Below are 27,088 nucleotides of genomic sequence, written 5' to 3'. Positions count from 1 at the left end.
CATGTCATGCGAGTGTACTGTGAAGTGAGGTAATATCCCTGTCCATGTCACGCGAGTGTGTGTTCATACCGATATAGACTGTGTTAAAGGTCCTACTGCGCCCTCATCCCTATGTGTGTTCTGGCCAGACATATCCAGTGTACTGCAAACAGTAGTGTCATATGCGTATTGTACTGTGGTAGTAGTTAATGTAAATGTGACCTGTATTACTCTCTATTCTTTAATATATCTGTACTTTGTAGGATTGGTTATGCACTGTTGTGTACATCGTTGTATGTAATTTTTGTATTTTGTTCCTTGCTTAATACACATGTGCAGTTGATTAGTTGGTGTTTGGGCTTTCCCTCCTTGTCTGCATACTCTGGCCCGGTCAAGAACATAGAACTCAAGACACACACCATATCTGAACAAAAGGAGTCGGAGTCAGAATACACCGCATAACAGTTATAAACAAAATATTCGCGAATGTTACATACTATTACACACGGTACACTAATCCATCATACCATCATGGTTCTACACACTCCCCTCTTCCCACCATGACTCGTCTCCTCTCCTCCTTCCTCACTGTATCCTTCATGTCTCCCTATACATTGTCCATATACATAATATTTCATATTTAACAACATGTTCACCTACTTTTTTTTTTTTTTGGCTAATAAGCACTGGCCTGGAGGCCAAGGTCATTATGCCGAAAATGTTTTTTATTGTACTGTAATTTTCATTTTTTTCAAAATTCTAACTCCCCCTAGGGGGGTTTCAAGAATACTCCCCCAGTATCCCTGCTTGTCATATGAGGCGACTAAAAGGGTTAGTGGTGGGTTAGTGCCCAACCCCGTAAAAAGAGCTAACTAAACAAGCGAATAAAGCACCTCGGACCAGGACGGACCATACGTTGATGACTAAGGAACGGACAATGGACATTCTAAGGGTGAGGACATGGAATGTGAAAGGAGTGAATGATGAAATGAAAGAAAGAGAGAGATTGTTCTGGTGCTTGAGGATACAAGAGTGGATGTATGTGGACTGACTGAAACTATATGGGAAAGTGAAAGGGTGAGAGAATGGGGATATGGTTTAGGAATATGTGTGGGAGTTAATGAGAATGAGAGGGCAAGAGAGGGAGTATGTCTGATGATAAGCAAGAGGTGGATGCAGAATATCAGAGAGTATGAAACAGTGGGTGCAAGGATTGTATGGGTAAGGATGAAAGTAGGTATACAAGCTTGGGCGATTGTATGTGCGTATGCGCCGACAGAGGACCGAGAGGAAGTTTTGGGCAAGTGTTGAAGCATGTATGGACATGTTTGAGAGGAGTGAGAGAGTGTTTCTGACTGGAAACATGAATGGTGAAATATCCACCCAGCAGAGCAAGCCCAACATCACCAATCCAGGAGAAGGACATAGGGAGGTAGCCCCCACCCAACTGGGAGGCGATGGGTAGGTACTTCCGTGTTCTGTGCGGGAGGGACATATATCCCCCATGAACTGACACCCCTCTTCCACGCAGCCGGACAACCAGGCAGTACTCAGATCGAGTGCATTACCCTCCGACGGAGAGTACTCGCCAGAATCAGGGTGGGACTTGCATTTGCAAAGTCCCAAGTAGGCCCTAGGATGCAGAGTCCACCGGACCTCCCTCTAAAAGAGGACGAGCCACTCCTGGAGCTTATACACCTACTTCACCCCAGGGGAGCAGTGGCACAGTAGCATCCAACGGATCTACTGTAGGAGGAGCGTCCACCGGATCTCCTCCTTCTGCCACCCACCTTTGGGAGCCAGTGTGTCAGACCGTCTCACAGATGACCTTTGCCAGGGCTCCCCAGGAGGGTGGCAGGCCATGTGGTGGTATCCACCAGACAGTTCACCCCTGATGGCCTCCTTCTCCAGGCAAGACTGCAGCCTCCAGGCAACGGTGAGCCGCCCCCGATGCCCCCAGCAGGTGCCAGACTCCCCCAGTGCAGACGGCCGCAGCCAACCCCTGCCGGCCACCTCCTCCAAGCGAGACAGAAGCCCTAGGGAGGCTACAAGTGCCCCACGGCTGACCCTTAGCTCGGGCCAGCCCACGTCCGACCCCAGGACTCCCACCGCTACGAAGGGCAGGCGCCGTGCTGAGCGCCTCCTAGCCCTGTTTGGTCTTAGCCCAGAGGGCCTCCATACTCCCAGGTCCCCCACCAGGAAAGGGCCGCCCATCATTCCGTCCTTCAGCTTGACCCGGGCCCCAGACTACGCCGCCAGAGACTTGCACTGGGAACACACCCCAGACGGCCCTCCTCCCACATCTGGCTGCCACCTACGGCTGCCCATGTAGTGGCCATAGGCGTGCCCCTCTCACCCACTGACGACCAGCTATACCATGAGTTGAAGTGTTACAGACTTTGTGTTTAATTCCCTTCCCCAGCCCCTAAAACATCGTGCCCCTGTGTGTGCCCTCTACTTGTACCAACCTCCTCCCCCATTTTTGTCCTAGTGTACGCCCTTGTGAGAAGTTCCCCTGTTGCCCCCAAGTAACATCCCCTCTTTTCACGTCCCTGTGCAGCACCTTGACCCCCCCCCCAATGTGCCCTAGCCTTTACCATTGATAATACACCGTGATTCAGTATAAGGGGGCTAACCAACCCTGTCCCCATCACATACTGTAGTAGTACATCATGGTGTAATGGAACTATTCTCAGGCCGTCAAGCATGTTGTTCCCTCCCCCGTGCAATACATACCCGACCTGACTCTATATCCCAATCTAGTGTCTAAGTATTGTGTTTATACCACATACGTGTCTTGTGCTGTGATATACCGTCCCTGTTGTCATATCTCGTCTATGTGATGCACGTGTGGAATATAGTGATCTATCGTATCCCACGAGGTATTATGTCTCGCATGTATACGCATACAGTGACATACTGTGTGCAAACTCCTATGTGTGTTATATTGAGATATATCTAGTGTCGTTTGTCATAGTGTATTCAGGCTCCCCTATGTGTATTGTATCGTGATGTATTTAGTGTAAGTGTACTTTATATTGTACTGTGTCATCTAGGGTACTTGTATTTTGTATAGGTTTGCCCATGTACTTGTGTGTGAATTGTTGTACTCTGTTTGGTAATATACGTGTAAATCTGGTTAGCCGGTGTTTAGGCCCTATCCCCTTGTCTGTAAACTCTGGCCCGGTCAAGAATAAAGAACCCAAGGCCCGCTCTGTATCTGGACGCATGAAATTGGGCACAGAATACGCTGCATAACAAATGGCAAAGTTGGGAATGTACAAGTGGATGGAGTGGTTGGTCAGTGTGGTGTGCCAGCTGAGGTAGATGAGAATGGTAGTGCTTTGGTGGACATCTGTGCTGGTAAGAGGTTGGCGACAGCCAACACCTTCTTTCGGCATAAGATGATTCACAGGTATACATGGAGAGTCATGAGGAGGATGGACGGTGAATTTATTGAACGAAAGGCAATGATAGTGTTACGTCCCAGTCCCCACACTGCCACAGGCTCCAACAGCAGTAGTACAGTACAGGAAGGACGTTGCCCAGCGAGTTCTTCTTCTTATGGTCAGCATTTAGGTGTGCAGTACACAAGATCAGCTGAGGCGAAAATAAACACTGGCTCCTTAAAGTTCACTGATACACAAACTTCAATAACCTGTCACTGTTTTCACAAGTACTAAAAATATACAACCTTCACTGACACTGACACTGCACCAAAACCGACTGCGCTTCACACAAACTGATGTGAAACCGACTAAACTCCAAACTAACTGACTAACTAAGCTCTTCCCCATCCTTATATAAACTTGCATTACTCTCGAAACTTCTACTTCTCCAACATTCTAGGACATATTCTTGCAGCAGCCCCTAGCAACAACAGTTACCAACTACGAGACATCAAAACATTCTAGAGTTGTCTTACATTACATAACACTCTAAATCATTAACCATACGAACTTAAATTACATAATTTAACAAGCAATTACTTAAATAAAACATTATAAAGAAAAAGAGCACAAAAATAAATGAATGTTTAACTTACGAAATAACTACGCTCACAAACACCAGGCAAACTGGCAACTCTGACGACTCGTACCGAAACTTACGGTACCAGAAACGTCTCGAAGGTACGAGACTACCTAACTGGCAAATTCCCCTTCAAAACACTACCCCCTCCCTAGTTCTTTGTCGTCCCGACAAAACTACACAATATACACAAACATAAACCTTAGTCCTAACGAAACATCTAACTATACACAAGATAATCTTTCAACTTATCAGGTCTTCTTCTATGCCGCTTCCGACGATGTCCTTGTTCCTCCACATAGTCCACTCCTCCAGGAAGGTCTTGGTCCTCTCCTTGATACAGCACACATCACAGGTCCGACACCACTGTTCAACATCCAGACGCATGCCAATCCAGTAGAACTTGTGTCGCAGCTGGCTTAGAATTGTCTTCACTCCCAGGTGCCCACTAGTGATCTGATTATGGGACTCATCCAAGATCTCGGACCTCATCTTCTTTGGAACCACCAGTTGCCAATACTTGTTGAGGCCATTGGCTGTCTCCCACTGACGCTCCAGTAGTCCGTTGTTCAAGCGAAGAAGGTCCCACTGACTCCAGTAGCTCTTGGTTGCAAAGCTTAACCTGGAAACTTCTCCTACATGATGGTCGCACTGTACTCTGCTGCAACCACTTTAGCACCGGTTGCAAATCTGCACCCTCCATCTGCATCCTCCCCAGGTCTTCTCCATCTGACGCCATCCCATCACTACAGTACAGCAGCATTTCTTCCTACGATTCCCATTCCTTTCATATGCTCCCTGTGCACTAGCCTGAGGCTCAGCAGTGCAATATTCCTCTACAGCCTCCATATTCTCACTAATTATCTTCTCATGATCGACTACATGCTTCAATTGGCTATCTACATGCTGTCTACACTCTATCACAATTCCCTCGCTAATCTTCAGCTGGTTTTCCACATGCTGTTTACATTGTCACATTATTTCTTACCTCATACTTCTGCTGCTTTAGCTTGGCATTTACTTCCTCCTTAAGCTGTTGCTGCTCTTCCTTGATTTCCCCCATGAATGCATCTGGCTGTCCTTGCATCCTCGGTTGTAATTCCCTCTGTTGCTCCTCCGATGCCTCTTCAAGTTGTTCATATCGCTCTTTTTGTTCAACACATTGTGCCTCTAGTTGTTCACTTTGTGGCTTCAGTTGTACCCTTTGTACCTGAAATTGTTCTTTGAGTTCTTTAATATGTGCCTGTATTAGCTCTTTGATTTCTTTCTTCTGTGCCTGTAATTGTTCTTCGAGCTTTTTCTGTTCTGCATTCTGTGCTGCCTGTACTTGGGCACTTTGTGCTTGTAACTGTGCTTGGAGTTTTTCTTGTCCTTCACTCTGTGCTTGTAATGTGCTTGGAGTTTTTCCTGTCCTTCACTCAGTGCTTGTAATAGTTTCATAATTCCACCCAGCGATGCCTCTCCCTGCCTAGCTTGGCCTCTTGTCTTGACACCTTTTTGCTCCATGTCGAAGATTAGACTCACTGCAGCCCTGAATAATAATCCTCACTCCTGACACCAGTGTTACATCCCAGTCCCCACACTGCCACAGGCTCCAACAGCAGTAGTACAATACAGGAAGGACGTTGCCCAGCGAGTTCTTCTTCTTATGGTCAGCCTTTAGGTGTGCAGTACACAAGATCAGCTGAGGCAAAAATAAACACTGGCTCCTTAAAGTTCACTGATATACAAACTTCAATAACCCGTCACTGTTTTCACAAGTACTAAAAATATACAACCTTTACTGACACTGCACCAAAACCGACTGCACTTCACACAAACTGACGTGAAACCCGACTAAACTCCAAACTGACTGACTAACTATTGTTTGTTTGTTTTGTTGATGCTTACTGGCCATCGCCACCAACGTGGGGCATTAGGCCAGTCAGAATAATTGTACAGACTGGATCCACTCCCCCACAGTGGACCACCAAAGATCTAAGGGGCCAGTCGAGGTGGGAGCATATGGTAAAATGCTCGAAGATTGGCTAGACGCACCTCCTCCCCCCTGACAATCAGCACAGGTCTTATGTCTTCACCCCGGTCGGCAGCTCAGAGCAGATCGTAAAGAGTAGTGTATGTCGTTTCTCCGAGCTGGTACGACCGGGTGTGAGCGCTGAGAGCCAGGAGGTGTCTATAGGAGGCTACGTCTAGCCGATCCTTTAGATTGATGACGGGAGGGCGAGATGGAGTGCCCTCCTCTGTCTGAGGAGGGGGGGACTCACCAACTTCCTCCTTGGTCAAGGAGCCGGTCAAAGCTTCCTCGGCCATGGAGGCCGACATCCACTACCAGTACCTACCACCTCTAGTACCTACCACGGACAGTGGTAAAATACATGCCTCCGCCGCCAGACCCCCTACCCCGCTACGGAGCCGCAGCCCTACCCCCACCCCAGGAGGACACCACGGCGGGCCAGGTGAGTGCGGGACTGGCCCAGAGCAAGACAGGCGCCGGGGCGCCCCTACCTTGAGTCCCTCTTCCCCTCAACCTACCCAACTGCAATGTCGCAGGAATGCAACACTACTTCACAGATGGAGCAGCCCTCACCAGGATCGGGGTGGGACTGCTCCAGATACAGTCCCAGGCAACACTGCGGTAACGGCCACTGTACGTACCAGGGAGGGAACAGCCACTGTACGTGCCTCATCCACCTCCTCCTCCTCCTACGGGAGTAGCCCCGCGGTAACGGCCACTGTACGTACCAGGGAGGGAACAGCCACTGTACGACCCTCAGCTACTTCCCGTTGGGCAGGCAGACCCGCGGCAATGGCCACTGTACATGCCAAGGAGGGAACGGCCACTGTATGTCCCTCATCTGCCTCTTCCTCCTTTGGGATCAGCGCTGCGGTAATGGCCATTGTACGTACTGGGGAAGGAACGCCCACTGTATGTCCTTCTGCTGCTGCCCTTAGAGACTGTGGAACCGCAATGACGGCCACTGTACGCGTTGGGGAAGGGATGGTCACTGTACTCCCTTTGTCTGCAGTCTTGAGGGTTCTCCCAGAGGGGAAGGCCCCTTGTGCAGCCGGCTCACTACCCCTCGGCTGCATGGGATGCCCTTCTCTCTCTCCCTCCAGGTGTGGCTCCCCGGAGGTGCTGCCGTTCCAGAAGTGGTGGTGAGGCCCTGTCCCCGAAGGCCGAGTTCCTGCCTTACGGCCTGTCCCTGGACGACGCTGGCCCCTGATGGATGCCCTGCAGGAGAGGTGCCACAGCCAGCCCCTGACAGCATCCCAACCTGTAGGCGACCGCAGCACCAGGCCTCCCAGGGCCAGCCTGCGGACCCCAAGACGGGACAGCTCAGACCACGCTCCCCTTCGGCCCTCCGCCCAGAGTAAGAAGCGGCAGGCCCGACTCCTGACGCTGTTTGGCCCCAGTCCCGAGGGCCACTTACCAGGTTGAGGCCCCCAGACGGAAGGGCCTTCCTGCACCCCAGGCTGGACACGCATCCGGGCAGTGACACCCCCGAGAGCTGTGCCGTGCCTCCTACAGGAGAGCTCTCCCGAGGGGCCCCCTCCCACTCCCGGGCACCACCTCTCTTAACCCCAGGCATCAGCAGTCCAGTGACGACACCTTCCACCTCCAGAGTTGTGTCAAAGACTTAGTGAAAATGACAGTTGGTGAATGTGATAAGTAAGACAGAAACAATACACCAGAAAGTGATGGTCAGTGAACGTGAACAGTGAGACAGAAACAATACACCAGAATGTGACAGTCAGTGAATGTGAACAGTGAGACAGAAGTAATACACCAAGGTTCCTACCCTAACTTATCCAAGGTACTGTGTTTATATCCAAACCCTTCGGAACCAGGGAAATGTATTAGTGGCGGCCTGAGACTAACCTACTAAGAACAATCCACAAAGACAGAACGTGTGAACAGTGTCACCGTGCCTAAGTGACATTCCCTCGCGACGTGACCCAGGTATACTCGTAGACATCGCGCCTATGTGATATGTATGCTAGTTCTGATTAACTTGGCTCTTCACTCCATCCGTATGTAAAGTATCCTGACGTGTGTATTGAATGGAAATTGTGCATTAGCTCTAACAACTATATTGTGCCCCTGTGATCTGTTATATACATATGTGTATTGAAGTAAAGTTGTACACTGACCCCGACATCAATACGTTGCTTACGGACGCATTGTACCAATAGTAGAAAACTCTGTCACTTTACCCCTTCCATATTCAGTATATCTTTGTATATGTATTGTAAGGAGTTTGAATTAAGACAGTAGATGTGTTAACCCGCCCCGTCCCGTCAACATATGGGTACGTTGCAACGATTTGCATTTGCCAGTCCCGGCGACGTACCAGTACGTCGTGCAATTGCAAGGTCCCTAATTTGCACAATTTTCAATTTTCGCGCGTGATTTTTCGTATGTATACACGGGACACCTTCCTCTCTTCCTCTACAAGATGCCAAGCAGGGACAATGCCTTACACCGCATAACCTCCCCCCTCCCCCCCTCACGCCATTGTCTTGGCAAAGGACCTGTTACCAGTGACCTGGCTAGTAAAGATATTCAGGGCCAGAGTGATTCCCCAATCGATGACAATGTGGAGGACAATGTTTACATAGCATTAGAAGAAGAAACAGCCAGAAATAATGATCAGGTAATGTGGCAAAAAAAGGTCAGGTATGGTGATTAGTTAGTGGGTGAAATAATGCTTATAATGCCTTTATTACTGCTTGAAAACCAATATACTCTCATACTACATATACATTCATACCAAGTAAATAAATAAATACCGTTTATGAGTGGATAAAATAGTTACCCTCCCATAGAACTCATTTTCTTTGGTGCCAGCATGTTAGAAAACCCAGTCAGGTAAGGAGGAACTCCTACCTGGATTGGGTATTTTAAACCTCAGGTGAGCGATTTCTCTATGAATTTTCGATGTTTCTCACCAAAAGCGAAGGTTTTAGCCAAAAAAAAAAATTTTCGAAAATACCTCGGGACTGGGGGATGTCGGAGGTGCGGAAAACCTCGGGACGTGACAGGTTAAGGTATACTCCCGAGCTTTTATGCCCTGTTCCTTTGTAAGTGTTCTACTTCCGGTCTAGAAGAGGACCCCGCTCAGTCGCTCGTGTCTTTAGGACGAGAGGTCGTACTAAAAAAAAACAGCATAACATGATGTCAAGTAAGTTTGAGTAAAATGCAATCGGGTTTCAGGTCAGTTTGTGTGACATGTAGTCGGTTTTGGTGTAGTGCAGTGTCAGGTCAGTGTCGGTGAAGATTGTATATTTTTGGTACTTGTGAAAACAGTGGCAAACAGAGACGGGTTATTGAAGTTTGTATATCACTGGAACATGAGAAGACAGTGAAGTGTATTAAGTGTAATTACTGTCAGTGAAGATTAGTTTCAGTACTTGTGTAATAAGTGTAATGTTAGCAAGCATTAAGTGTACCAACAGTAAAGTGTTGTTGAGCATTAAGTGTAATAGCAATCGGTAAAGTGTGTATAGCTCCAGTGCTTGTGAGAACAGCGAAGTTGGAAAGAATTAAGTGGAATTATTTGGAAAACAAAGACAGTGATCTTTAAGGAGCCAGTGTTTATTTTCGCCTCAGCTGATCTCTTGTAGTGTACACCTAAGGCTGACCATAGGAAGAACAACTCACTGGGCAACGTCCTTCCTGTACTGTACTACTGCTGTTAGAGCCTGTGGCAGTGTGGGGTGGGGAACTAACAATAACTTTAGTTAACGATCTGACTGTTAAGCATTTTGTATGGATTTGTTAGTTTACTTAAAGCAAAGCTATCTGGATCCTTAATGAGACTGGTGTTGAAACTTGTCTTCACCCTCTGTAATTGATCACTTAATTCCTTCCACCTAGAGCTTTCCTTACTTTGAATACTTGCGATTGCCGTGTCCACCATTCCTCCACCCACAACTGGCTCTGTAGTCATATTACCACTGTACAGATTTGGATAAAATTCTTCAATATTTTGATTATTCTGGGAGTATGGCAGATAAATAATGCTGCCAAGTTGTAACTCGTTACTACCTTACCACTTAGACCTATCGCGGTTTAATGAAGCATGACACCTGTCTAAGATGCATTGATAAACTCTTTACTCTTTCAGAAAAATACACAGTAATTCCTCCCTCTTTTCCTGTCTTTGCAGTCCTCTTGCAGAAATATCACTGCCACCCATCCATAGGCTGTTTTCTCCAACCATCCTTCCTATACCCTAGGATCTAGTAAAGGCATTTCACCTATTACCTACAGTCAAGCATTTGTATACATCAGTTTTGTATGTGATAAATCGACATAGCAATGAACTAAAAGTTATCCACAATTTTGCGATAACAATGGTGAAATTCGCTTATACAGTAATTGTGGTGGCTGTGTACGGATATCCCATGCATACACTGCCTCCCATGGAAGCCAAAAGTTAGACATTTGAGCCAAGACAGCCACCTAGTGATTGTCTTTACACATTTCATGCAAGAAGGCCTCTGAAACACCACTACTATCGCCAAATAACGGTCGTGTGCAACGAATAGGGCAGTGCATTATTATGTGGAGCGACAACTTTTTGGTGTGTGAATAAGTGCAACTTAGAATTCATGTCTAGCAATGATGCTACCCCAAGTTGAAAACATGGTGCTACTGAGGGCAAGCCTGAAAAGGTAAAGTTTTGAGAGAGATTAGGTTACTTGATCTTTGACCCCCTCCTTATCTCCAATGAACCCATGTTATATTAACTTCGGCGTACAATATCGTTACGTGATGAGTTTCCACTTGATGTAAACCCACTGTAAACTGAGGTGTGACTGTACAGTGTACATGATGTTGCACACCTCCACTTAAATTTATTCCAATCATCCATTTTCCAATCCTTTGTCGCCCCATGGGAAGCGTAGGAGCCCAGAGCCAGGAAAGTTGGTCCTGACATTTAAGATGAGAGTGACCACCCTCACTCATCCCTGAGTGGCATTACGTGAGCAATAAACTCCAACCACCCCTTGGATACAAACCTAAGCAGGCTCTATCCGAAGAGAGTGCCTTAATTACCCACTGAACCATCAGGCGCTATAATTTTGTTACTTACCCTTCCCAAAAATTTTGAAGATGTTTATGCTTTAACTAACAATTCCCAAACAAGAATATTGAGAACATTTCCAGACTTACCTGGTTCTCGTCTAGAATGACATCGAACATCTCTGGTGGACACTGGGCCAGCTTCTCCGCAGCAACCATTTGAACATTTAAGTTACGACTTTGAGATTTCCCTCTAGATTTTATTAGACGCTGCAAAACCTGAAAGTAATCATAAAGGTTAGTGGCATGTTCATCCTTCCATCAATCTCCTTCCCCACTATTCAATAAAACAAACTGAAAAGATGTGTGCATGTTGTTTCAACCTTCACTGTATCTGCAAATTCAGTGGGTTAATACACTTCCAGGGCCATGTGGAGCTCTGTGTTATGAAAAAGGCTACACTTCTGTCAAGTTTGCCACAGTTTTCCTGGGTCTGGCTTTTGTATTAGCATGAACCTTACGATTTTCTTATGTGTTTATATCTATCTATCTATCTACCTATCTATACAACTTTTATCACTTTTCCCTAAGCTCACCAATCATCTTTTCTCCTTATCGCACACACCCTTACTAAAAACTTATTATTGGCTCAGCCACTCCCCACTGTTTTCTAATCCTAGCACATACCTCATATCCCTGTCCTCCATGTTCTTTGTTTCTTCTCATTCTCTTTCACCCAGACTTTTTATTATATCTTCCTCTGTTTTGGGTTACCTGTAATACTCATGCTTCACTATCAACTGAGCAACTGCCCAAACCTTTTTTCTTCCTACTCACTCATCTACTTTCAAAGAATGTAGCCTTGCTTTACACATTTTAATAACAGGGACATCCTCCATCCCGGAACTTTTTTTTTTTTTTTTTTTTTTTTTTTTTGGTTTCTCTTTACTTTCATCATGCCTCACTGACTCCATATTCTCCATACCATTTCTCCACTAATGGTAGGGACAGATGTACTCCATATATTCACAAGAATGTCATTTGCAAACATAATTCTCAACAGCATTTTCAAAGATCCAGTGCTTTAAGATGCAGTACTACAGCCTGTAGATGACACAATCCCAGGCTGTCCAGTGAACCTAAGTGACAGATTATATACACAAAACAAAAAGTTTAGGACAGGTACAGGGATGATGACAGCTTTCCATTAACATAATATAAACTAGCCTGTGTAATATCCTTCATAAATTCCCCTATTCAATTTTGCAGTTTATTGAAGTGTTCTTACCTGCATAAGCTGCTGTATTCTATTTTAATAAGTATATTGATTAGTGTTATCATCCCAGTTGCAGACTTTAGGAATGCCGTAGAAATGAAGAATCTCCAGAAGTGAGAAGCCTGCTTCTATATAACTTGAAGAATAAGGTGACAGAAGCAACAAAAAACCAAGCAAAGGCACTGGATGACAGGCCACATTCCAAATCCATTTAGAGTTACGAGCAGAGGAGGAAGAATCTCTGTAGTGCGAAGCTACAGCTAGGAATATTAAGGTACCTCACGTAGCAAACCTACCCTGAATCCAAAACAAATTCAGATTAGATAACGTACCTATGAACAAAACACACTAATCTACACTTGATGATGATGCAATTAAATCTTTCACTACTTTTCCCAGCTAGAATGAACCATGCAGCATACCCCTAAGTGTACTGAACCACTGATAGGGTTAATACTGATGAAAATTTATATATGTTACAGGCAGACTGTGAAATCAGTGACTTAGTGAAATGTGTGCAAATTGTGATGGGTTAATTTAGATTAGGTTAATTTAGGCTGCTGTTGGGTTCGACTGGGATAATCTAGGCTAAGTTTAGGTTAGGTTAATGCAGATGAACGCTTAACATAAGTTATCGTTCATCCCAGTAAACATAACCTAACCTAGACTAGCCTAAACTTAGCCTAACCTATCCCAACCTAACTTAACCACAGTCTAAATTAACCTAACGTAAATTAAAGCATCACAATTTAAACTATCACTTCATGAATAGACTAGGTATTTCACGAAATGACCGATTTCACGGTCTGCCTGTAACATACCTGCATATACACATATACATATACGTGTAATTCACCGGGTCGGTCAGGATCACATGATGGTTGTGATCATCAGCTTTTTACCCTCCTGGAAGAGAGCTGAGCGCTCATATAGTCCGATCAAAGGGCAAAGCCTTGACCACACACGCACACACCCACCCCTTTGCTCAAGGGGAACAGTAACCACCCGCTTCTTCAGTGAAACTATTCGCACCCCGTGCGAAATGCAAACCCCCATCTTAGCACATGCTAAGTGAGAGCATTACCACAGAGCCGGCATGCGGTGTACATAATCCTGCCGCATCCCTACCAGTTTTTCACCACTGATCCTCCCCAATCCCGCAGATTTTCAAAAAAAATTGGGGGGGCTAAAACCTCCGCTTTTTATGAGAAACATTGGAAAATCTCCCAAAAAGTGCTCACCTGAGCTTAGAAGTGGTCTAAACAGGTGACCCTTTAAACATCTGGTACCATGTTCTCTGGACCCGTGCTAATTCTGTCGCGTTTTCTATGTAACGGTAACTATTGCGAACCACCCAGAATAAGTAGATATTTGTTCATTTGGTACGAATTTAAATGTAGTACAATAATATATTGGTTTTCACATAATAATATAGGCGATATAAGCGTTGTTTCACTCACTGAACACATCAACATACCGCATCCTCCTTGGCGACGTTACCTCCTCAGCACTTCTGCTCATTTCTTCCTCTGGCCACACGTAATCTTTGTCCTCCACATCGTCATTGATTGGGGAATCACTCTCGCCCTGAATTTCGTATCGTGGCGTAAAATGTCTTTACTGACCAGGTCACTGGTAACAGTTGAGTTGCCGAGACAATGGTTTGCAGGGGGGGGGGGGAAGTTACTTGGGGTAAGGCAGTCCCCACCTGGCAGAGGGTAGAGGAAGGTGTTCCGCGTATACCTACCAAAAATCATACGTGAAGTTTGAAAAATGTGCAAATGACAGACCTCGCAATTGCAAAATGTATGGATATGTAAACAGGTGTCACTGTGACTAAACATGGTGACGTATCCACATGTCAGCGGGATGCGGCGGGAGATATATATATATATATATATATATATATTATCCATCATCCAACCCTTCATTGCCCCATGAGGAGCGTAGGAGCCTGGGGCTAGGCAAGTTGGTCTTGACATTTAAGATGAGAGTGATCAGCCTCACTCATCCCTGAGTGGCATAACGTGAGCAGTAAACCCCAACCATCCCTTGGATATAAACGTTCACCAGCTCAATATATATATATATATATATATATATATATATATATATATATATATATATATATATATATATATATGCAGCATCTGTGGTACAGCGGTAGAGTGTGTGTTTCGTACATGGGTGAGCCAGGGTTCATGCTCTGCCAGGGTAATAAACTTTGGGAGTGTTCACCCAGCCACGTACTACTTTGGTGGACACAAAGGGTGCTGTGATTGAACCAGTTTTGGATACTATAAAGTATGCTTGCACCCAGTTGGCTTGTGTGGGCCGACTACACTGGTTCACAGACTACACACACATCCAAAACCACTACAACACTACCAGTACACTTACAATTAAGCACTTCTCACCCTACATACAATCTCTACCAGACAGCCTAAGCCACTTGGTAGAGATACATTGGCTGTATCGTCCTGACTTCGGTCGGGATAGGCCAGTCCTGCAGTGGATACTCAAACGGCTGATGATGATGATGATGATTTTATATATATATATATATATATATATATATATATATACAGATAAATAGATAGATAGATAGATAGATATGTACACACAGTAATCCCTCTAAGATCCGACATAATAAAGCCAAAGGTATGTCTGGGACTTGGTTTTGTCCGGGACTTGGGAAAAATGCCCCTGGGCTGGTACTTTTAGACCCCAACCCAACCTAACTTTGAATGTCACTTAAATAACTCCCTACCGGACATAAACAGCACCTATTTAAGACCCTATTCACACAAATAAGGCACAGAAACCATAAAAGAAATGAAAAGGAACCAGAGAATGAGAAATTAGGAGTAAGTATCGAAATATTTAGCAGTGTTCAGGGTACTTACGACACGTCCGTGACCGTCACGAAGATTAACCTGCCCCCTCTATGGTGCTGACAGTGGTGAAAGTGCTCTTGAAGCAAGTACAGTAATTCAGTGTTGCGCTGCACTTAATCCTTTGCACTAGTGAATTATAACTGCTTAACATTGCACATTCTGTTCTTACTGCGTCATGCCAGTTGCAACACACCAGTGTTGTACTCTACTGTACATTTAAACCTTTGTGCTCTAAATTCTAATATATTAACACTGCACAACACTGTAAATTCCCAAGTGATCTGGTGGCAAGGTATCGGAGTTTATTCACTGTCCATCCAGAAAAGCGAGTGCGTGGGCAGCTATGACGACGAGCGTGCAGTCACAATGGTAGGTAGGCGGGAAGTGGGGTGGAGGCACGGGCGCTCTAGTAGGCGGGAAGTGGGGTGGATGCATGGGCGCTCCAGTAGGCGGGAAGTGAGGTGGATGCATGGGCGCTCCAGTAGGCGGGAAGTGGGGTGGATGCAGGGGCGCTCTTGTGGATGTTGCGGGAACTACGCGCCAAAACACAGCTGTTTATCATCTCATGGCAAATTTAGAGTAGGGATGAACACATGGCTTTTTTTTTTTTCATTCTGATGTTTTTGGCCATTTTTGGACCCAAGCCCAGAATGTCCAGGACTTGGGCATCTGGGTCTTAAAGAGATTACTGTTTATCTATTTATCTATCTATCTATTTATCTATATATATGTATATACAGTATATATATATATATATATATATATATATATATATATATATATATATATATATATATATATATATATATATACAGTACGCGTCCAGTACACGTTTGTCTAGTACTATTCTCGTCCAGTACAGTCAGCAAAAAACTTAAATAATATATTACTGTTGTACAGATTTGTTGAGCTAGTATGGATCGGCCGAGCAAAATCAGCCAAATCCGAGGAGTTCTTTTCTAGTACTGATGTTCTGCATCCAGTACTACTACCCCCGTTTGCGATGGAAGAGGGTCAACATCGAGGAATGTTTACCTAGTACTGCCGCGCCAGTCCAGTATGCCTTCCTCGTGACTTGTGACGTGTGCCAAAGTTCAGTATTGCACTTCTCTCTGATGACAAAGACGACGATGTGCCAGTGTGTGTCATCATCATCATCATCATCATCATCTGGACCTCCTTTCCCACCCTAGGGCAGGGTAAGGAGCAGCAATGTCCAGACAGTCCAAATTTGCCTAATCCAATGGGCCACGCTTCCATTCACTCATCACTGAAGCCCCCGGAATCCTGGCTTTATCGGATACGCCAAATACATTCACCACGTTCTGTAGCTTCACATAAACTATCCAACAGAGTCAATCCGGATGCTGCCACGTTAAAAAGGGGTGCCAAATCCCTGATCATGCACGTCTCCTCACAACATTCATCCAGCCAGCTCGATCTCTTGTCAGTTCCCTAGCCTCAGTGACTTCCAAACCTCTCTTCCTTACACACTCATTCACCATATTTCTCCACCTTCTCCTTGGCCTACTTTGCCTCTTCCCTCCTTCTAATTCTCTCATATATATCTTTTTCACCACTTTATTGTTATCCATTCTCTCCACATGACCATACCATCTCAGTACACTCTCTTCGATTCTAGTGTCCACAGACTTCCTCACTCCACATCTTTCATGAATCACATTATTTCGTATCCCATCCACCCTCTGTACTCCACATACTCGTACATTCCTCAGCAGTCCCATCTCTACCGCTCTTACTCTTGACTTTTCATTTTCATGCCACACCATAGTCTCTCATCCATATGTCAAACTTAGCACAAACACTCCTTCATGTAAGCCTCATGCAGCTGCAACACTCAAGCCTTTTTTTCTTACCAGTGTCTTCATTGCACCAGCTACTCTTCTTCCTTGTGTCACTCTACTTTGCACTTCTTTTGCACATTTTCCTCTCTTTTCTATCACCGTACCCAGGAATTTGAACTCTCTCACCAATTTCAGGCTCTCTTCATTCATTCTGACATCGCACTGGGAGTCATCTTCTGTCCCAGTAACCATCAATTTACTCTTTTCTACATTTACTCTCAAGGCACGACGCTCACAGACATCAGCAAAACTCTGCACTAGTCTGCCAAGTTCTTGTCCGATATTTGCAAGTAGTACTGCATCATCAGCATACAACAAATTTGAGATATTCCATCCATTACCATTCATTACCAATGCCATCCCCTTCTCCATTACTCGTGTTTTTACTTCTCTCATCGCCCCATCCATATATATACTGAACAACCATGGGGACATCACACAACTTGTCGCACGTCCACACCAATCGTGAACCATTCACTTATATATATATATATATATATATATATATATATATATATATATATATATATATATATATATATATATATTGCCAGACGCCTCAATCCCGTTTGGGGTGGCCACAAACAAATCGCCTCCAAGTCGCCCTGTCCCCCGCCATTTCACTCCCCTGCTCCCAGCTCACACCCCCCTCTCTCATATACCTCTCCACCCCATCCATCCATCTCATCCTCGGCCTCCCTCTCCCTCTTTCCCCCTCCACCTCACTCACATACACTCTCTTCGTCAGTCTTTCACCCTCCATCCTCTCCACATGGCCAAACCACCTCAGTGTGTTCCTCATAACGCTTCCTATCACATCCACATCAACACCACAACGCGCCTTTATATCCTCATTCGTCAGCCTGTCTCTCCATGTGACTCCACAGGCTCCTCTTAAATAATTCATTTCCACTGCTCTCACTCTTGACTTGTGTCCTTCCAACAACGTCCAAGCTTCACTTCCGTACGTTAGAGTTGGTATCACAATACTGTCATGTAGTAACTTTTTCACTTCCATGCTCACTTCTCTGTTTCTTATCACTGCTTTCAAGGAACCAGCAACCTTTCTTCCCTGCTGTACCCTTTCAAGCACTTCACCCTCCAAACCTCCATCCTTACTCATCACACTACCCAAGTACTTAAACGTACTCACATTTTCCAATTCCTCACCATCCAACCTCACTGTACATTCACTGACTTCACCTCTCTCAAAGACCATCACTTTACTCTTCCCTACATTCACCTTTAGATTCCGTTTCTTACACACTCTCCCAAACTCATCCACCAAGCCTTGCAGCTCTCCTTCGTCTTCACTCAACAACACAGTATTATCTGCAAACAACAGTTCAGGGAGTTTCCAAACACTATCCTCTCTCACCATGGCCACTCCAACATCCACTACCCTACCTTGTACCTCTTTTATTACCCCATCCATGTACAGATTGAACAACCATGGAGACATGACACATCCCTGTTTCAACCCAACCTTCAAAGAGAAAAATTCACTTAGTTCACCATCCACACGCACTGCAGCCTTCGCACCATCGTACATACTCTTCACAGCATTCAACAACTTTCCATCTACTCCATATATTCTTAACACTTTTCACAATCCTTGTCTATCCACCCTGTCATATGCTTTCTCCAAATCCATGAATGCCGCATACAACTTCTTTCCCTTCTCTAGAAACTTTTCCACTAAAGATCTGAGAATGAATATCTGATCTACACAACCTCTTCCCTTCCTAAAGCCTCCCTGTTCTTCTCCAACTAATTTCTCTGTTCTTTCTCTAACTCTGTCAATAAGTATCCTACCATACACTTTTCCTATTATACTAAGAAGACAAATGCCCCTATGGTTACCACAAACTTCTTTTTCCCCTTTTCCTTTGTACAAGGGAATAATTATACCTGACTTCCAATCCTCCAGGACTCTACCTTCCTCCCAGGCCAATCTGCACATCTTCCACATCCATTCTACTACTATCTCTCCCCCATGCTTCAGCATTTCACCACACACTCCATCAATTCCTGGGGCTTTCCCCAATTTAACTTTCTTCATTGCTTCCACAACTTCTATCCTACTGATTTCTTCCTGTCTTCTCACCTCCCTCCTTCTCCCAGCCATTCCCCAGCCACTTATACTCGCATTACTTCCATCCTCTACGTTCAACAATTCCTTAAAGTGTTCTCTCCATCTGCTCACTTTTTCTCCCTTCTCCACAAGTAATCTACCATTTTTATCTTTCACTCCCCTGCTAACTTCACTTCCACCCTGTCTTACTCTTTTCACCTCTCTCCAGAACATTTTCTTACAGTCCCTCCACTTTACACTCAAATTTCTTCCAAATTCCTCATCCACTCTCTTCTTACTCTCTCTTACTGATCTTTTCACCTCTCTCTTCCTTTCTACATATAACTCTCTCTTCCGCCTCTCAACCTCTTCCACGCCCCTATTTCTCATCCATTCATTGTATGCTTTCTTCTTTTGTGCCACAGCCTGTTTCACCTCTTCAGTCCACCACGCTGTTCCTTGCACCCCCCTCCGTCTTCTCTTCCTTCCACACACCACATCACATGCTGCACATATTTCTTCTGAAAATATTCTACACACACCTTCCACGTCTCCCATCTGCTCCAATTCATATTTGCCCAATCGTTCCTCCACTTCTCTCTTATACTCTGCCTTTTTCTCATCCTCCTGTAACCTTTCCACTCTCCTTGCAACTACTCCTTCCTCTCGTCTTTCCCTTCTTCTATTCCTCCAACTTTCTTGTACTTTAATTCTGGCGATCACCAAGTAGTGGTCAGAAAGTCCACTCCCCCAACCTCTATACACTCTTGCATCCATTACACATCTTCGCATCCTTTCATCCACACACACATAATCAATCATTGCCTTCCTTTCATTCAGTTCACCACCCACCCTTCTCATCACTCGCCATGTATACCTGTGAATCATTTTATGCCTGAAGAGGGTATTGGCTATCACCAACCCCCTCCCAGCACAAATGTCCACTAACGCATTCCCATTCTCATCTATCTCAGCAGGCACACCCCACTCACCAACTATTCCATCCACCTTCACATTCCCAACTTTACCATTCATATCACCAATCAAAAACACTCTCTCATTCCTTCCAAACTTTTCCATGCACACTTCTACATTTGTCCAGAACTCTTCTCTCACTCTTCTAGCACAATCTTGCGTTGGCGCATACACACACACAATCGTCCACATTTGTATTCCAACTTTCAACTTTACCCACACAATCCTTGACCCAACTGATCCATACTGTCTTATGCTCCTCTTCCATCTTTTACTCACAACTATACATACTCCTTCCTATTTAATATCACAATACTGTCATGTAGTAACTTTTTCACTTCCATGCTCACTTCCCTGTTTCTTATCACTGCTTTCAAGGAACCAGCAACTTTTCTTCCCTGTTGCATCCATTCAAGCACTTCACTCTCTAAACTTCCATCCTTACTCATCACACTACCCAAGTACTTAAACGTACTCACATTTTCCATTTCCTCCTCATCCAGCCTCACTGTACATTCACTGACTTCATTTCTCTCGAAGACCATAACTTTACTTTTCCCTTCATTCACATTTAGATTCCGTTTCTTACACACTCTCCCAAACTCATTCACCAAGCCTTGCAGCTCCCCTTCGTCTTCACTTAATAACACAGTATCATGTGCAAACAACAGTACAGGGAGTTTCCAGACACTTTCACTAGGGCCTCTCCAACATCCACTGCCCTACCTTGTATCTCTTTAATAACCCTATCCATATACAGCTTGAACAATCATGGAGACATGACACATCCTTGTTTCAATCCAACCTTCAAACAGAAAAATTCACTCAGTTCACTATCCACAAGCACAGCAGCCTTAGCACCCTCATTCATACTCTTCACGGCCTTCAACAACTTCCAGTCTATTCCATATGTTCTTAATACTTTCCACAATCCTTGTCTATCCACCTTGTCATATGCTTTCTCCAAATCCATGAAGGCTGCATACAACCTCTTTCCCTTCACTAGAAACTTTTCCACGAAAGATCTAAGAATGAATATCTGATCTACACAACCTCTTCCTTTCCTAAAACCTCGCTGTTCTTCTCCAACTAATTCCTCTATGATTTCCCTAAATCTGTCAGTAAGTATCCTTCCATATACTTTTCCTATTACGCTAAGAAAACAAAAGCCCCTATGATTACCACACACTTCTATTTCTCCTTTTCCTTTGTACAGAGGAATAATTATTCCTGACTTCCAATCCTCGGGGACTCTACTTTCCTCTCAGGCCAATCTGCACATCTTTCACAATCATTCTACTACTATCTCATCCCCATGCTTCAACATTTCACCATACACTCATTCAATTCCTGGGGCTTTCCCCATTTTAACTTTCTTCACTGCTTCCACAACTTCCATCCTACTGATTTCTTCCTCTCTTCTCGCATCCCTCCTTCTCCCAGCCATTCCCCAGCACTTATACTTGCATTACTTTGATTCTCTATGTTCAACAATTCCTTAAAGTGTTCTCTCCATCTGCTCACTTTTTCTCCCTTCTCCACTAGTAATATACTATTTTTATCTTTCACTCCCAAGGTAACTTCTTTGGCTCCCTGTCTAACTTTCTTTACCTCATTCCAAAACATTTTCTTACATTCTTTCCACTTTACACTCAGGTTCCTTCCAAATTCCTCATCCACTCACTTATTACTCTCTCTTCCTCACTACATAAAACTGTCTCTTCCGTCTCTCACCATCTTCCATGCGTCTGTTTCTCATCCACTCACTATATATATATATATATATATATATATATATATATATATATATATATATATATATATATATATATATATATATATATATATATATATATATATATATATATAATCATGTGGACCTCCTTTCCCACCCTAGGGTAGGGTGAGTAGCAGCAATATCCAGACAGTCCAAATTTGCCCAATCCAGTGGGCCACGCTTCCATTCACTCATCACTCAAGCCCCTGGAATTCACTCATCACTCAGGCCCCTGGAATCCTGGCTTTATTGGATACGCCAAAAACATTCACCACGTTCTGTAGCCGATAGAGTCAGTCTGGACGCTGCCATGTTAAAAAAGGGTGCCAAATCCCTGATCATGCACTTCTTACAGCATTCATCCAACTAGCTCGATCCCTTGTCAGTTCCCTAGCCTCACCGACCTGCAAACCTCTCTTCCTCACACATTCATCCACCATATCTCTCCACCTTCTTCTTGGCCTACCTCGCCTCCCCCCTCCTTCATATTCTTTCAGGCATACCATTTTCACCACTCTATTTTTATCCATTCTCTCCACATGACCATACCATCTCAGTACACTCTCTTCGATTCTGGTGTCCACAGACTTCCTCACTCCACATCTTTCACGAATCACTTTATTTCGTATCCTATCCACTCTCTGTACTCCACATACATTCCTTAGTAGTCCCATCTCTACTGCTCTAACTCCTGGCTTTTCATTTTCATGTCACACCTTAGTCTCACATCCATATGTTAACGCTGGCATTAAGACTCCTTCACGTAAGCCTCGTGCAGCTGCAACACTCGAGCCTCTGTTTCTTATCAAGGCCTTCATTGCACCAGCTACTTTTCTTCCTTGTGTCACTCTACTTCTTTTGCACATTTTCCTCTCTTTTCTATCACTGTACCCAGGTATTTGAACTCTCTCACCAATTCCAGTCTCTCTCCATTCACTGTAACATCGCACTGGGAGTCACGTTCTCTCTCAGTAACTATCACTTTACTCTTTTCTACATTTACTGTCAAGGCACGACACTCACAGACATCAGCAAAACTCTGCACTAGCCTACTAAGTTCTTGTCCTGTGTTTGTAAGTAGTCTCTCTCTCTCTCTCTCTCTCTCTCTCTCTCTCTCTCTCTCTCTCTCTACAGTATATATATATATATATATATATATATATATATATATATATATATATATATATATATATATATATATATATTGTATACATAAATGATGATCTAGGAAGAAAAATGAATGCAAATTATTCTGAAAATAGGAAGTTATTCTGGAAAGAGATGCTGAAATGTAAAAGTGACAGCAGATAGAAAGTGAAAATGTGAAGGATGTAAGTGGTCGATTAACCCATCGGATGAAGTAACGACTGGATGGAAAGAATATTTTGAAAGCCTGATGAATGGGAATAGAGAAAACAGAGCTGCTGTAAACATGATTGGTTTTGGGGTGTGTGCAGAGAAGGAATGGAGTGCCAGGAAATACTCGTATGACATTGGTACAGGTGAAGAACTCTGTGAAGCGGCTGAAAATGGGAAAGCAGCGGGGGTTGATGTGTGTATGCAGAGATGATTAAGTGTAGTGGAAAGTGCGGAATGAAGTGCTTGTTGGAGATATGCAAAAAGGCATGGATGAGTGAAACTGTCAACAGAGTGGAAAAAGGCTGTGGTTGTACCCCTGTACAAAAGCAAAGGTGCGCGAAGTGAGTGCTATATTGTGGCATAAGTTTATTGAGTGTGGTAGGGAAGGTGGACGGAAGAATTATTTCAGAGAAAGTAAGCGAGATATCAGAAGTCCTAGTGAATGATGAACAGGGTGGCTTTAGCAGTGGCAGGGGATGTATGGATCAAATATTTGCAGTAAGACAGGTAATGGAGAAGGCTTATGAGAAGGACTACAAGGTGTTTATGGCATTCATGCATCTGGAAAAGGCATACGAAATAGTAGACAGAGAAGGATTGTGGAAGGTTCTGCGTATGTACAGTGTAGATAGTAAGCTGCTAGGAGCCGTCAAGAGATTTTATGATGGTAGTGAGGCATGTGTAGGAGTAAATGGTATCTAAGTGAACGGCTCACGATCAGTGTGGATGTGCGACAAGGCTGTGTAATGACCCCATGGTTGTTCAATATATATATGGATAGGGTGATGAGAGAAGCAAAAAAATCAAGTAATGGAGAGTGGGATGGCGTCAGTAATGAATGGTGATGAATGGAATATCACAAATTTGTTGTATGCTGATGATGCAGTACTACTTCCAAATACCGGACAAGAAGTTGGTAGACTCGTGCAGAGTTTTGCTGATGTCTGTGAGCATTGTGCCTAGAGAGTAAATGTAGAAAAGAGTAAAGTGATGGTTACTGTGAGAGAATGTGACTTCCAGTGTGATATTATACTGAATGGAGAGAGACTGGAATTGGTGAGAGAGTTCAAATATCTGGGTACAGTGATAGAAAAGAGAGGAAAATGTGCAAAAGAAGTGGAAAGTAGAGTGACACAAGGGAGGAAAGTAGCTGGTGCTATGAAGGCCTTGACAAGAAACAGAGGTTCGGGTGTTGCAGCTGCATGAGGCTTACATGAAAAAATGTTAACATATGGATGTGGGACTATGGTGTGGCATGAAAATGAAAAGTCAAGAGTGAGAGCAATGGAGATGGGACTGTTGAGGAATGTATGTGGACTACAGAGAGTGGATAGGATACAAATTAATGTGATTCATGAAAGATGCAGAGTGAGAAAGTCTGTGGGCACCAGAATCGAAGAGAGTGTACTGAGATGGTATATATTGTCATGCGGAAAGAATGGATAACAGCAGAGTGGCAAAAAAGGTATATCTGAGCGAATATGAAGGAGGGAGTAGGCGAGGTACGCCAAGGAGATGTGGAGGGATATTGTGGATGAGTGCGTGAGGAAGAGAGGTTTGAAAGTCGACGAGGCTGGGGGAATGACAAGAGATCGAGCTGGCTGGATGAATGTTGTGAAAACTGCATAATCAGGGATTTGGCACACCTTTTTAATGTGACAGCGTTCTGAGTGACTCGGATAAGTTTATGTGAAGCTACAGAATGTGGTGAATGTTTGTGGTGTATCAGATACAGACATGATTCCATGGTCTTGAATGATGAGTAGAGTCACGATTTAAGAATAAAAAAAACAACGATCTTACAATAACATGTTCATTTAATTTCTTCCATAATTACTTAATAGCTCGGTAATATCACTCAGCTGCGCGAAAGAAACTGTGTGGGAAGTGGGTGCATTAGGTACTGGATTTCCAGATGACTGCATTTGTTTACAACTCGTGTGTTATGCTTTTGTCGGCCACTGATTGGTTTCCTCGACCCGACCCGACCCACATGATCCATGTCCCATACCATCTGCCACTGCCTGACAAAGTGTTGTGTGGACGGTCGCTGTGGTTAAAAGCGTTTATTTGCTCATTTCCTTGCTCCTCATTTCCTCTCAGAACTCTTAGCACGTGGTTCTAAACTAACTTTTGTTATGCTTAAGCATCCTGAAAATGCTATGAACACAAGAAAAACATTTATTCCAAAAGAAAATGTAAAATTGTTGGACGAAGTGGCGTGTGATGTGGGAGTTTAAATGCAGAGAAATATAATGAGTTGGATGTGTTTACGAGGTGGATAGTTTCTTTGTTGAAAAAAAAAATAATAATAATGATGAAGGAGCGGCAAAATTCATGTATTTACCTTTAGTGCAACTTTTAAAAAAAAAAAAAAAAAAAAAAAAAAAAAAAGGCTTTGTACCCGATATTTGTTCTGAACTGGCGGTCTTTGGTCGAGCATATTCGGCTCTTATGGTATGTGAAGACACTACGTACTGACGTCAATAGGTAAGGTAATTATGTGAGTTCAGTTCTTGTGAATTACTCGTATACTGTCACACAAATTATGCTGCTTGGCTAACTTATTTATTATTCACAATGACTGCAATCGTTAGTATCTGAGAAGTGAGAAGCACGCAATCATTCCATACTGACGACTTCAGTATAGTTTTATTTTTTCCTTTATTGTTGATGACTAATGCCTTGCTAAAATAGTTTCAGATTTTTTTTTTTTTTTTTTTTTTTTTTTTTAATGAGTGCGCCGAAAGTGATTCCTAGCAAAATGTGATGCTGGGCGGCCATTATTCACGCGTTGATTAGGTCAGAAGTTTTTGCTTGATTGGTAATGAGGACTTTCAAGTGGCTTAGTGGCAATCCTTGATGGTTAAAATTTTTATAGGGAGCATTAGGGGGCAAAACTAATCGGTTAGGTTTGGGTAGTATGCACTGATTTGTCCAGTCGGCGAGATCGTATGTAAACCCCACTGTCTTGGGTGTTAAGGCAGATATATTTGTAATAACTTACCTTTAAATATATATTTAACGAAAAATATGGGGCTCCCCAACCTAATCCTCTATTTTACTGTACATATAAATATATGTTTTAGCGCGAAATTGATTTTGCACGAGGTTCTGTATACCCTATCTCGTGCTGTATGGAGACTATACTTATGGAAGCGTGGTCCACTGCATTAGGCAAACTTAGAAAGTCTGGACGTTGCTACTCCTCACCCTGCCCAAGGGTGGGAAAGGAGGTCCGCATGATATATATATATATATATATATATATATATATATATATATATATATATATATATATATATATATACACACCTGGGGGAAGCAGTGGCTCGGTCGGTAGAGAGGTGGCCTGCAGTCCTACCAGACTCAGGTTCAAATCCCGGTTGGGGCAGGAAACAGTGTAAGGATCTGAATTTCACAAAATCAGACTTTACTGAGCTACCAGAAGACCCGCCGACATGTAAGAAGACCCCCGCTATATATATACTTTATATATGTACATATATAACAACATTTACTGTATATATATATATATATATATATATATATATATATATATATATATATATATATATATATATATATATATATATATACAGTATATCTATTGCCAGATGCCTTAATCTCATAAAGGGTAGCCACAAACAAATCGCATCCATGTCGCTGTCCCCCGCCATGTCACTGCCCTGCTCCCAGCTCACACCCCCTTCCCTCATATACCTCTCCATTCCAATCCCTCCATCTGATCCTTGGTCTCCCCCTCCCTCTCCCCCATCATCCACCCACTTTGTGTAGCGATACTCTGTTTTTAGGGTAGCTTTAGA

The 27,088-nt window shown here is 43.8% G+C and overlaps 1 protein-coding gene across 1 annotated transcript in view; it reads right to left on the bottom strand.

The window, feature by feature from the left end:
• The window catches only part of Ca-beta (Calcium channel protein beta subunit), a 719,185-nt gene that overhangs the window by 90,668 nt on the left and 601,429 nt on the right, over positions 1-27,088 (bottom strand). The window contains exon 7 of the mRNA XM_080267425.1: positions 11,189-11,317. Coding sequence (XP_080123551.1) covers positions 11,189-11,317 — 129 coding nt within the window. The remainder of the gene's footprint in view (positions 1-11,188; positions 11,318-27,088) is intronic.

Source organism: Coenobita brevimanus, chromosome 24, assembly GCF_032717465.1.
Source record: "Coenobita brevimanus isolate Jiangsu-jjx chromosome 24, ASM3271746v2, whole genome shotgun sequence".
Classification (NCBI taxonomy): Eukaryota; Metazoa; Arthropoda; class Malacostraca; order Decapoda; family Coenobitidae; genus Coenobita; species Coenobita brevimanus.
The sequence above is the reverse complement of the archived record's forward strand: the minus strand, read 5'-3'. Positions and strand labels throughout refer to the sequence as shown.